Source organism: Dermacentor variabilis, chromosome 8 (assembly GCF_050947875.1).
Source record: "Dermacentor variabilis isolate Ectoservices chromosome 8, ASM5094787v1, whole genome shotgun sequence".
Lineage (NCBI taxonomy): Eukaryota > Metazoa > Arthropoda > Arachnida > Ixodida > Ixodidae > Dermacentor > Dermacentor variabilis.
Window position 1 is genome coordinate 106,406,104 of NC_134575.1, and position 13,463 is coordinate 106,419,566.

Sequence of the window (13,463 nt, forward strand, 5' to 3'; positions counted from 1 at the left end):
AACCATCTTTTTTTTCTTTCTTTCACCCCTCATGAAGTTTTTCTTTGCCAACCTCAAAAGAAATTGAAAACAGTTAGCATTCTCCAAAGATTCTTAAGCAAGTGAACTAGGCTAATTGGTTACAAATAACTGTGATTAGACCAGTTCCACATATGTCAACCAACTAGGTTTATTGATATTTTATAATCTTAATCCAGTTTCAGAGTTCTTTCCATTCCATTATCAAGGATGGCTATCACCAAGGGTGACGTTACCTCCGGTGATGGACTCGGAACAACTCCAAAACTTTTTGAACACTGAAAATTACATGCCACTTTTGAACTTACTGTGGCCCATAACAATAATCATTATCAATATTTGTGCACTTCATTTATTGACACTCTGCCCTCACTCCTTTCATGACAAGCAAGAAACGAGAAAGTGCAAGAAAGATTGATGACGATTATTTTTGCAGGACACCATATATCAAAACTAAAGGGTGTTTCGTACTGGATCCCATGTCTTTGACACACTTCCTTTTTTGTATTGTCAGCATTTTCTTTTTTTTTTTTTTGCATGTCAGCAATTTGTGGAAGTATTCACTAGGTATTGGGAAGTGCTCGCATTTGTGTTGTGCATATCACAGGTATTTGTGGAGGCGGCCGAGTAGAGGAAGCCACCATGGCCAGGGTTTATTAGATCTGACCAACAATGGTGTTAATGGCCCTGGGGAGTGGCCGGTGGATGCGATGTCGAAAAGGTTGCCTTTGTTTATGGGGATACAAGCTGCTGCAGACACTGTGCTACCATTAACTTGTGCCCCCACCTGCTGGCAGCAGCAGAGAGCAGGGAGGGTTGTGCAAGTCCCAGAGGAGTGGGCAGCACACGGCAACCCTGCCTGAACGTCACTTTTCTGCAGCTGCCAGGAGGTGGTGACACATGTTTATGGTAGCACCGTCTCTGCAGCAGCTTGTGTCCCCACAAGCAAAGGCAAACTTTACATTTTTTTCCTTACAAACCAGGCAAGTAACTGCGCCAAGTGTTGCCTTGAACAATACGCACCTCAAAATACAGTCTTTCTGAGAAATTTGAGCAAGAACAGCACAGCAGTAAGTGCAAAATCGTTTTTCAAAGATTTTAAGTGAAATGCACACATTCCTGTATGTGAATTTGTGCTTCTTTAGAGAAAACAATCAATCTGTTGGCTTCAATTTATCTGTTCATCCAGCCCAGGAGGATATCCAGTGACTAGCGTGGTGGTAGCATCCTTTTGGAATGCACAAATATGCATGCCAAATAGCAAAGTACATTCATGATGTACATTCATGGAGGTGTACATTTATGAGCATTTTTCTGCAGAGTACAATCAATCTCTCTATATGGCTTTCATAGATTACGAAAAGGGATTTGATTCAGTAGAAATATGAGCAATCATAGAAGCATTATGTAATCGCGGAGAACAGGAGGCTTACATGAATGCCTTGGAAAATATCTACAAAGACTCCACAGCTACCTTGGTTCTCCACAAGAAAAGTAGAAAGGTACCTGTAAAGAAAGGGGTCAGGCAAGGAGACACAATCTCTCCAATGCTATCCACTGCATGCTTGGAAGTATTCAAGCTACTAAACTGAGAAGCCTTAGGAGTGAGGATCAAAGATGAATATCTCAGCAACGTTCAGTTTGCAGATGACACTGTCATGTTCACCAACACTGGGGACAAATTACGACAAATGATTGAGGACCTTAACAGAGAAAGTGTAAGAGTGGGTTTAAAGATTAATATGCAGAAAACAAAAATTATGATCAACAGCCTGGCAAAAGAACAAGAGTTCAGAATTACCAGTCAGCCTCTGGAGTCTGTGAAGGAATACGTTTACCTAGGTCAATTACTCACAGGCGACCCTGATCATGAGAAGAAAATTCACAAAAGAATAAAAATGTGTTGGCGTGCATACGGCAGGCATTGCCAACTCTTGACTGGAAGTTTACCACTATCATTGAAAAGGAAGGTATACAATCAGTGCATTCTACCGGCGCTGGCATATGCGGCAGAAACTTGGAGACTGATAAACAAGCTTGAGAACAAGTAAAGGACCCCGCAAAGAGCAATGGAACGAAAAATGTTAGGCATAAGAGACAGGAAGAGAGAGGCACGGATCAGAGAGCAAGCAAGGATAGCCGATATCCTAATTGACATTAAGAGAAAGAAATGGAGCTGGGCAGGCCATCTAATGTGTAGGACAGATAAACAGTGGACCATTAGAGTTACAGAGTGGGTGCCAAGAGAAGGGAACCACAGTCAAGGATGGGAGAAAACTAGGGGGGGTGATGAAACTGAGAAATTCGCATACGCAAGTCGGAATCATTTGGTGCAGGACAGGCATAATTGGAGATCGCAGAGAGAGGCCTTCGTCCTGCAGTGGGCATAAAAACAGGCTGATGATGATGATGACATTTATGAGCAAAAGTTTGCAGACCAATGGTACCACAATTTCTTTTTTTTTTTTTTTTTTTTCAAGTGAGACTTTCTTCGCCTACCTACCCAAGTTCGGCTTGGCTGCTGTCAGCTGGGCCAGTCAGTACCTCAGCAAATATATTTGTGGGTATATATACAAAGGTTAACATAACCCTTGTATGCTGACCAACAAGGTAGTGCGAGTGGCGCATGTCTGTGCTGCGTAACAAAAATATAAACTTCTACACAAAACCTAAAGATATAATGTTGGCTCACAGGCACCTCCAAAGCACACCGACATGTTAATGGAATGGCTCATCATATATAACGGTTTCGTTAATTTACTTCATTTTCTAACTGATTTACCCATTTGGTATGTGACGCTGGGTGTGTGTGTACTTCATTTTCTAACTGATTTACCCATTTGGTATGTGGCGCTGGGTGTGTGTGCCTGTTGGGCAATCCTCCAGAATGGGCATGTACCACTGTGACACAAGAGGTACAGAATCCTTAAAGCGTTGCTTGATGCGTGACCTACTTTTCTATGCATACACCAGATTTGAAGACATACCTTGCGAACGATGCAATGCATAATCATAGCATGTGATTGCACGTTGCATAGGATGAAAGTAATCAAAATTGTGTGCATTGTGGTTAGTTGTAAAGAATTTAAATTAACCATTCTCTAAAGCTTCACTTCAGATAGTTTGCAACCATGTGCGTTGCATCTGCATATTTTCTTTCGGTTTCTTTCTCTTCTTTTTTTCCACATCCTGGACATGAGAGCTGGAATCAAGTGGTACAGCTTGTGTCTGCACATTGCCCCAGTGCGGTGTATTGAAGCAATTCCATGTTGCGGACCGGTGCCAGAAAAAAGGAACTTATTTTTTGCCGATGCCGTGGTCTCCAAACTTTTGATTGTGACTGTACATCTCAAACGAATCCGACCAGGGCTGCGGGATAACATAAAACTATTTCACTCTGTTTCTATTCCAAATCGGTCATTAGCCCGGTATGATTGGTCAACATTTTTTGGGCCACGCCCACATGGGCCTATTCAAAATGTTTTCTCTTCCACTTTGACCATCTTGTGAGATTTTACCGCTCCCATCTGATATCTTATTTTCCCACAATGCAACTCATCGGAAGATTAATAAAACTTGCTGCACCAGTGCACGTCTATTCCTTTCGCCTTTGTCTGTGTAGTGCCGTATCTATCCCTCAGCATAGTCAAAAGATACTTGTCATATCCAACGTGCATCTTACAATAACATCATTATACACAGTGCTGTCAGCCGATATTGATTCCTAGCTATAAAAATCAGCATTTAATAGATCCTGCTACTAGGATCTATTAAATGAATTAATGACAGATGCATCATAACTTTAAAAAGCCTAAAATTGGTATGGATGTGACAAGAAGTGGTTATAACAATCAGATTTTAAGTATTTTTTAATTGTCATACAAGTGAGCTGCATAGCTACTGTTTACACTTACAAACACCAAAGCAAACAGCTGATACTTCTGAAGTGGCCTGCTTTTATAGGAAACGTATTACTCTTACACATGAGACAGCCACATTTGGAGAGCCCGGTATGTACTTACCACCGAAAAATTGATTTTTTGTTTGTCTATGCTAGCAGCCTGAATGGGGACCAAATAATGTAGTCATTCCATACACATCAGTTCAGTTCAACTGTTTTTCATGCTTTGTCACTGGCCTGAATAATTTCACCAGGATTGGTCACTACACAGCGGTGGATCACATGAATTGAATTGGAACATGAGAGTTGAGACATATGAGCCCTGTAATGTGAATGGGGTTACTGAAACACAAATTTGGCACTTCCTCCAGCACATTATGTCTGGAGGCCTACCAATCTACTGTTAGACCTTCAATTGAATACGCCAGCATTGTATGGGACCCACACATAGCAGCCATATAAATGAAGTAAAAGAAGTGAAATGTCTAGGTGCTCAGTCTTAAATGCTGAGATTCTCCAACTTCGGTGCCAACATTGGAAAAACTTGAGCATTTGTCGGAACAAAGAAAAGCTATCAAGCTAAAATCTTTTCACTGACTCTACTTCTCAAAATTAAACATTCAACAGGTAGATCTTATAATAAAGACACAACTGGGCCCTCCCGTCAAAAACACAATCCGCGGCATTAAGCTCATATTAGTCTACACAGGCATACACAAACACTCATTTTTTTCCTAGAACAATAGCTGATTATAGTCCCTTGCCACACAATTCATCCCTTCTCAGTTCTGTCGTTTAAGCTGTTTTATGTCTATCCGCATGACATTATTGCTACTGCAACCAAATGGTAGCGATAACACAAAGATATAGAGCAGCACGCTATGCATATGTGTCCACATCTGATATTATCCTGAGTTGTGGCTCACCAGTCGACAGGGTTGTTGGCATGCTGCAGGAGATACGGAGACTTTTCGTTGGAAAGCCGATTTTTCCTGCAGCTAGCTGAAGCCGAGACATGTGCTGAGGAAGGAGAAGAAGCCGCCATCTCGCCTAAACAAAGCAGTGGGCGCCTACAGCACCTGCACGCCCATGGACAAGGAAGGATATAACAACGTTTTATCTGGCAGACACTCAAAAAATATGCGCTCTTCCCATGTGTGTAACGCACTTTGCGAGATCTTGCATATACGTGGCATCACATCGCCTTTCATTACTGTTCTTATTTTTGTATATTTCATGCAGGTTCCTCCATTTTTTTGTATTTTGTTTTCACGCGGGACACACATATGCTAATATTCTAAAATAAGTAATGTGGAAATCAGTGCAGTTCTCATCTATCATTGCCCAAATCTTTTTGTTATTTGTAATCATAGTGCAGGATTTAGCCATCGCAGGAAAAGTTAGGAATACTTCCACATTTGTGACAACAAGCTGTCAAGGTTCTAGTGCACCTTATTATCAAAGCACAGATAATACTGTGTGCCTGGAACCCACTCTGCAGATAACCAGCAGGCTGTGTTGAAAATGGAGGGTAAGTCTGTTTTCCTTTTGACACTGGAGACTGATAATTATTGTATGCTGCAAGCACTCAAGCACCCTGCAAAGCTTAAGGTTATATGGTCGACAGGACATGTTATTTTTTTATGACAATATGAGCACAGAGTTCTTATAGGATAAACCAAACACCAGACACCTCAGCAAAGTCACAGTACAATGGTATATAAATCAACTGTTTAATAACAGGAGCTCACCCGCTGATGTATGTATTACTTGGAGTGCATACGCCCCATCCAATCATCACTTCACAGGTTAATATTGACTGCAATGTAACAAAACTAGCTCACATAATCGAGCAGCATTCATGAAGTCCTACTCTGCCCTGTACAAGTTTGTGGATGCCTCACTCAGACTAATAGAGGCATGATTAAGCAACAAGTATAGATAGTTTTGGAGGCATTTTTAAGGATGTTTTTGGTGGAAATCAGTGTCATGGTGATGAGGCAAAAGGCAACAGTATCAACAAGAACGCCTCTTTCTGTATCAGTGAGGCATCTGGAAGATTGTACACTGCGAAGTATAACTTCATGAATGTTGCTCTAGGACCTGCACAAATCTTCTTACGTCATGGATAATATTGTGCAGTCAGGCAATCATGTCATGGGGCACACGCATGCCTATATCATGTGCTCCAGATAACTGGTGCCAAAATTTTAAAATCTATGCAAGTGACATGTAGCTGGACAGAACCAAGTTAATGTTATTTGTCATCGCTTACAATGAATCAGACTACTTTTTTCTATTTTGCTTAATTGCATAATTAGTTATAATTAATTATTCAATATTTTAGTGCTCAAATATTAAGAGTGAAAGAGTCAAGGAGAAAATTGTAGACTACCCTGAAAAATTCCCCATCCAGCTTTTTGTTCCTCAATACATGCTACATGTAAGTTTTTTTCCAAGCATTAAAAAAAAGTTCGCAAGATACGAAAAAGTGTCTCGGAACTCATTGTGCAGTAGTTTTCAGTATTTTTTGTGCAGTTGATAGTAGTGCACATCTTTGTGCTTTCTGTTTCTTTAAGCACATTGTGCTTATACATCTCAGAATGTAGAAGGGTTTTTTATTATTATTTTTAATCCATTACATATCATTCAGTCTTATGTGGACTTGGTCAAACGACGACTAAAATCATAAGTATAGATCGTGCCTATTAAATATTGCACAACTTTGGGCATGCACAAGTCTGAGAACTCAATGCAATGGCAAATTACGCACGGTCTCAATGCATTTTTTTCGAATTTTGGTTCATTGCAACAAGTGCTGTTCTTATATATCTGCACACTTCATATATAGAAACATATCAGTGTCATTCCAGAAATAGAAACATTTTTGAAGTGTGCCAGCCCCAGGATCAGCTTATAGCGTTCCCTATAAACAAACCTTATAGCAGTGCACAGCTACAAGGGGAAACATTTCCGACATCATATGTTAAAGTATCAAGCACGAAAAAGGTTTCAAAACTAGTACCAAGCTTCTGAGCAAAGGAAGGCATGCACTGTTAAAAGCAACAGTACGTTAAGGAAGCAACAGCACACCGTACTTCTCACTGTGTCAAGATGGGCGAGGCAAGTTTCGCTTCATTACATGATCAACGGCGGACACGCGATTCGTTAATCCCATACTTCATATACAGGAACAAGGATCCACGAACACTTGCATACATAACATTCACCGCAAGCGAATGCAGAAAAAAACACTACACCGAGCGCTCAGCCGAGCTGCGTACGAGTAGAGGCTGCTGCTAAAAACAGCCCACTAAGAAAGTAAGGGTACACCGCTCTTGAAACCGTCGCGTACGTTGACGATCACAACCTCAAGCACAGAACTTTCACTCGAAGCGAAACCACGGCGCACAGCATGCGTCGCACAAGTGCAAGATACCTTGGCAATGCGTTCGCGAACAGAGACCTTCCAACGGCAACGTTGCAGAAGCACTTTCGATTCTCAAGCTCGTGCAAGCGAGGACATCGACGCGAAAGCGAGTGGACGCCGCTGTGCCCAAGCAAGGCTGTCACGCGAGCCCAGTTCATTTAGGCGCGTGGGCACGGACTGCGCACACACCGCATCATCACACACACATGCGGTTTCAGAAAAATAAATAACGCGACGTTGTACCCGTTGCACGTACGTAAACACGCACACACGAGCGAACACCACGGTTACGCACGCACACTCTCTCCAGAATAGTAACTCTCACACCTCTTTGCGAATGGGGCAGCCGAATTGGCACAATCATTATGTTTGTTTGGATGGTTTCGGTCTCTAGTTTCGGTCACAGCCAGTCCAATGGCCACTCACAGGTTGGTTCCCATCTCGTAGAGTTACGAATATAATTTCTTGTGCGAGTAAAAATAGCTACACTTTTACATGGATACGTCGCAAATCAAAGCAAGAAGCTATCTTGCATTTTTTTTTTAATTTAACGCCATAGGTGATAGAGAAAGGGAGTGAGGGGAAGGAGGTGGACGCGAGCGCGTTCTAGAGCGCGAGCATAGAATAAAGGCGCGAGTTTCATAATTGTGATTGTGTACAACAGAATAAACTCGAAGTAAACAACGATGCAGCGTCTTTTATGAAGCGCAAGACCGCTCGAACTGTTACCCCAACAAAACAGGCACGCTATGTTATTTTCGTTGACGGAAGCGCAGCTTGGTCGATGTTGCGTCAGTTGCATAAACCGTGCCCACCCACTTCCGCAGCAGCTGGCAATCGCGCGCGCGTCTGCGTGCGTGTCGGGCCAGTCTGGGACGGCTGCTCGGCCGCCGCTAGCGCGGCTTTTGTCACGAGTGACCGCGCGACCAACGCACGATAAGAAGTGTACCGCGCGAGGCGATAAGGGCGCGGGGGAAGCGAAACTTCGATATGTGATGTATCCGAACGAGAGAGCAGCAGCAGCCCGAGTCGTCCGGGAGTGCCGGACACTTCGCTCGACCGATCAGCGGCCCCACTGCGACGATGCGGCCGACCCCGCTCGCGCTGCTGCCGACGGTGCTGCAGCTGTCATTCGCCGCTTCGATCACGATCCCGACGGATGACTCGCGGCACCCGATCGTGGCGTCGAGCGTCGAAGACGCGTTCGCCCAGTACGTCGTCCGATACAACAAGAGCTACGAGCCCGGCAGCGCCGAGTACGACCGGCGGTTCGCCGCGTTCCGCGACAGCCTCGACCGCATCGCGCGCAGGAGCCGCAACGCTACGGACGGCTCGGCGCGCTACGGGCTGACCCGATTCTCGGACTTCACGCCGGACGAGTTCCGCCGCGACGTCCTGTCGTCGCCTCCGGCGGACCTCGACGACATCGTTCGGCAGCTCTTCCCCGACCTGACGCTTGGCGACGACAACGACATAGGCCCGCTCCTTCTACAGCCGATCACCCCGAAGAAGACCCAGCTGGTGCGGGGCCAATACCCGGACCACTTCGACTGGCGCAACCGCAGCGCCGTGACGCCCGTCAAGAACCAGCTCAACTGCGGCGCGTGCTGGGCCATCAGCACCGTCGAGAACGTCGAGAGCATGTACGCCATCGCGACGGGCCAGCTGGTCGAGTTCAGCGTCCAGCAGATGGTGGACTGCTCCAACAACTCCAACCACGGCTGCAACGGGGGCGACACGTGCGCCGCGATGCAGTGGCTCCGCGAAAACCGCATCAAGCTCGTCACCGAGGGCGCGTACCCGTTCACTGCGTCCACCGGGAAGTGCCGGCACGCCACGAGTGACGTCACCGCCGAACTCGTCGACTACACCTGCGAGAGGCTCGTGGGAAACGAGGAGCGGATGCTGGACCTCATCGCCAACGTGGGACCGCTGGCCACGGCCGTGGATGCGACGGCGTGGCAGGATTACTTGGGAGGTATCATCCGGTACCACTGCGATGCGGGCAGGAACCACGCGGTGCAAGTGGTCGGGTACGACCTGAGGGGTGAGGTGCCGCACTACATTGTCCGCAACTCGTGGGGTGCTCAGTACGGTCACGGCGGCTACTTGTACATAGCCGTTGGCAAAAACCTCTGCGGCATCGCAGAAGAGGTCTCGACAGTTTCTGTCAAAAAACCATCGGGGTAGTAGGTAGTGCCTATCTCTGGCAAATCAGTTCTGCGGCAATCGCAAAGTGCGGGAAGTTACATAAATTCAATGGGGATATTTGCATCCATCTCAGATAGCATGATGCTGCAAAGGAAGCTTCGCAGTTGAAGATAAATTCATCCTTGTCTGTGAATCGAACTAGAGACCAATACCTTTTTAAGGCGGTCGATCTACCCCAGGGACCAGGACAAATTTTTCTTCAACTGCAAAGCTTCCTTTCCGGGAAGACCATATGGGTTCCCTTTGTACTTTCGTGCTACGCTCATGTGAATTATAATTCTTTCCCTTTCGGATGATCTATCAGCATCAAAAAGTTGGCAGCATAACTCTTCAAAGAAAAAAGTCAAACCACATTTTTATAGAGCACAAAATAACCTGCTGTAAGCATCATATGATAAGCATATCGTGATGCTTCAGGTTCTGCTTGACAGCTTGTTTAATACAAGGTAGACATGCTTTTCTTCTCTTTTTCTAAAATGCCTCATGAACAAATTAGTTGCTTTTTAAGTACTTAAAGACAGTCAAATGTACGCATGACAGGCATCAACATTCAGGGAACAGGAACATGCCTGTGAACATTATGTGCTACTTACAGCACGCACAAGGGACAAAGCACAAAGACTATGGCAAGTACACACAGCACTGACTCGCAGCTAATAGGTTTACTGTTGCTATGCATGGTATGAATTACCAGAGCAGTTAAACTTTTACCTGCCATGAGAAATTTTGAAAAATGAGAAGTGTTGATATTTTTTAACCTGAATTTATTTTGCCATTTCTTTCCTAACAGATGTGATATACCAGGAGTGCCTATAGCGTGCACTTTTGCTACTCTAATAGAAAAAAAGAATTGCAAAAGACATTGTGTATTATTTATTTGTGTCAAAATTACAAGGCAGTACAACCTTTGTCATGACACGTTAATTTGTCATTGGCAGTTAAATAGTTAATGAAAAAAAATATGAAGAACACGAACAATAAATGACATGGTGAGTTACCGTCGAATGATTTTGGTTAATAGAGAATATACGTACTTTGCCATGTCATTCATCAGTTGTGTTGATTGTCTTTCTTTCTTTTTTTTTCTGTGCTTATTTATATAGTTTAGTGCCAATCAATCTTTTAGCTGCGAGTCAGTGCTTGTGTGCCATATTCCTTTCTTGTGTGTGTGTCTCGTTCTTGCGTGTGCTGTAAATAGAAGAATCTGAATCACCACGTCACCCTAGCCATCAACATTATGTAGGGTTGGTGACGCCCACTGAAACAATCGCTCTCTGATACTTGCTGTTTAAAGCAGTTTGTCAAGGCGGCCGCTCACACATAGCAAAGCTTGATGTAACAAGTGAACAAAACTAAGTAGCAGCAGCTAGTTGTCTAGCTGCTGGCTACAAAGGAATGGGTTAGCATGATCAGGGACAATTTTGACTGAGTCAGATCAGTGATGACAACACGTCTATGTACATGGCTAGAAATAATGAACAATAGAAACCATCTTGTGTAATGGCTGCAATGCATACATTTTATCTTATCACCTGATAATGCTATCGCAACTAACCTGAGTGAGGCACCTCGCTGATTTGTATCGTGACCGGCAGAGCTGCTGCGTACTGTAAACAAAGGTTTGCTCAGCACATCTGCTGTCTTAATAATATACAATGAGAAACACTATATCCTTCATGTGCAAGAATGAGCTCCATGAACCAGTTTAGCGACACAGGGCAGCCTAAGATCATGAACCTGAAGCTTTGAGCTAGAACAAAAAGTGGGGCTGAGAAAGTGTCTCGCACCAGATTTTGAAACAATTATTTTCCAGGTCGCTCCTGTTTGCCTTTCGTAAGTGGCTTGCACATGCTTTTGTGAAACATTTTTGCGTGGATCGACTACTTGGTGCGAAAGATGAAACAAATGAACAGAAATGAAAGGAACAAATCATTACTAAAGTAACGCCTTCTAGTTTCCTTCTCTTCTCAGACACCACGCCACACGAATGGTCATTATTTTCGAGAAGCCACCTGCAAATGCTCAATATTATTGCACAAGCCCAAATATATACTCATTTTGAGTACAAGCTCTGTTCTTGTTTCGTGGGCAAAAATATATGCTCAAATGCTGGCTCCCTCCGAGTGACAAAAGGAGGGCAGTCATAAAACTGTGCCAAAGATGTCTGTTTATTGATGGCCTTGCTTGAGGATGTTGTCTGATGAATGCTAAGAGAGTCATAATAAAACATGTAGACTACAATGACATTGTTCCTTTTTAATTGCTGTTGTTAACAATCCAAAGCCTAGCCTGTATCGTTTTTCTGTGCTTTTACTGTACAGCAGTGTTTTGTTTTTCTTTTTATCATTATTTACAAGTGCTCCACCCCAACCTTTCTTATCTCCTGTATCCTTGTTGTTGCTCGATCAGCCTTGCCTTATCACAGCAAGTCTTTCGTGTGATGTGTATGCACATTGCATCGCCCAGTTGAGTGCATTCATTGCGTCGGAGGCAGGCTGCTGGTAGAACAACCACAAAATGTTTTTCATTCCGAGGTGTGTGTACCTCGTTGGACTCATTATGTTAATGTTTGCTATTTTTTGGCTGTTTGTTAACTAGGTCAGTAAGTTCTAGGTTAGGACAGAGTTGTGTATTTAGACACAACTGTTGTCACTGTTCTCCCCCCAAAAAAGTAACTGGTGTGAATACATTATGTGCAAACTTTCTCACTCTAGTAACACAGTCACATGGATTAACAGTTCTTTAACCTAGGGCATATTCTTAGATTTAAGAGCTTGTTTTGAGGTGTGAAATAACAAATCTCCTCGAAGACCCCTGGTCAGGTCCAGACATTTGAATGAACAAAGTGCGTTGTGCGGCCAACTGTACAATACTTGTAAAATTGCATAAACAGTACGTATTGCTGCAACTACGTTACCATGATACCAAATAAATTGACAGGAAGAACTGCAGTGGCAGCAGCACTTCGTAAAACATAATGTTTTGTCCAAATGTGCTGCGTTGGAAACATTTTTTGCATCAAACAATTCCTATTGCTGAAAAAGCGAGCAGTCACGTCTTATTGAACTTTTATGTTACTGCCAGTCTTTTATACTAGTAGCTAAGTCGTATGTGTCATTGCAATGAGAATCAATGTTAATCAAACTTTAAAAAAATTTATTTTTGCACACCTTGGTTGAACACAACGTCACCAGGTATCGCCACAAATGCCATTGTCTCCTTCACCACCTCTGGTATCGTGGTAACGCAATAACGGTAATGTGCATTTGTCAGACGTTGTCTGTTATTAACTTGACAAATCACAGGAAACCTGTTAATTACAGCTAAAGCCTTTCTTCCTGACAGCTGTGCCTTCAGTCATCAAGTTGACACAAGCAGTGCCACGCATTTGCATTGGATGTACTACTTCATCATTGGCTGCAGGAAATTCTATGGCAGCTCACAATGCTAGCAGAAACACTAAGCCGCTGCAGAACATGCATATAGCAATCGTGGCTGGGAGCGTTGATACATCGAGATTGCTGCAAAAGTAGGTTGTGGCACTGTGATAAAAACAAAAACTATAAGAAGTGCGCACCTGTTATGCGAGACTCCTGTGCATGCTTCCGAATGAAGCTTACGGGCGTGTTAGAGCAAGAACACGTGACGTATGCACGAGGGGAAAGCACACAGCAAAATTTTTAATTGCTTTGAACACCTGTAGCTCTGTGGTCGCTGTACTTTTTCAAAAGAGTCTTGCAGGAGAACATTCTGAAGAGAGTGTCTTAGAGCTGCCAGTTTAAAAGAAACTTTTCGCTCGATTTTGTGTTTCGGGACCCCGCTTATGGTTCCGACAAAGTGTCCCACTTGTAAAATAGTCTGTGCTTGTCTTTAAGTTGTCAGTTATAGAATATATCTGAGTGC

At 43.7% G+C, this 13,463-nt stretch overlaps 2 protein-coding genes across 4 annotated transcripts in view; one reads left to right on the plus strand and one right to left on the minus strand.

Annotated features, from left to right (window-relative positions):
- Positions 1 to 7,694, minus strand: part of LOC142590515 (spermatogenesis-associated protein 20) — a 43,657-nt gene extending 35,963 nt beyond the window's left edge. The window contains exons 1-2 of one of the 3 annotated variants that reach the window (XM_075702702.1): positions 7,593 to 7,694; positions 4,846 to 4,998 (exon numbers count right to left, since the gene is read on the minus strand). In XM_075702702.1, coding sequence (XP_075558817.1) covers positions 4,846 to 4,964 — 119 coding nt within the window. In that variant the 5' untranslated portion in view covers positions 4,965 to 4,998; positions 7,593 to 7,694. Of the gene's footprint in view, positions 1 to 4,845; positions 4,999 to 7,203; positions 7,313 to 7,358 lie in introns of those variants that run through there. The other 2 variants (XM_075702701.1, XM_075702703.1) reach the window with 2 other exon arrangements.
- A 497-nt stretch (positions 7,695 to 8,191) lies between these two features.
- Positions 8,192 to 11,801, plus strand: LOC142590516 (cathepsin O-like). The gene has a single exon (XM_075702704.1). The coding sequence runs from the start codon at positions 8,433 to 8,435 to the stop codon at positions 9,537 to 9,539; it is 1,107 nt and encodes a 368-aa protein (XP_075558819.1). The 5' UTR covers positions 8,192 to 8,432; the 3' UTR covers positions 9,540 to 11,801.
- Positions 11,802 to 13,463: the final 1,662 nt, after the last annotated feature.

Bases quoted from the DNA above. Each gene is read 5' to 3' on its own strand.
- LOC142590516 (XM_075702704.1), top strand. From the start codon at position 8,433: ATGCGGCCGACCCCGCTCGCGCTGCTGCCGACGGTGCTGCAGCTGTCA.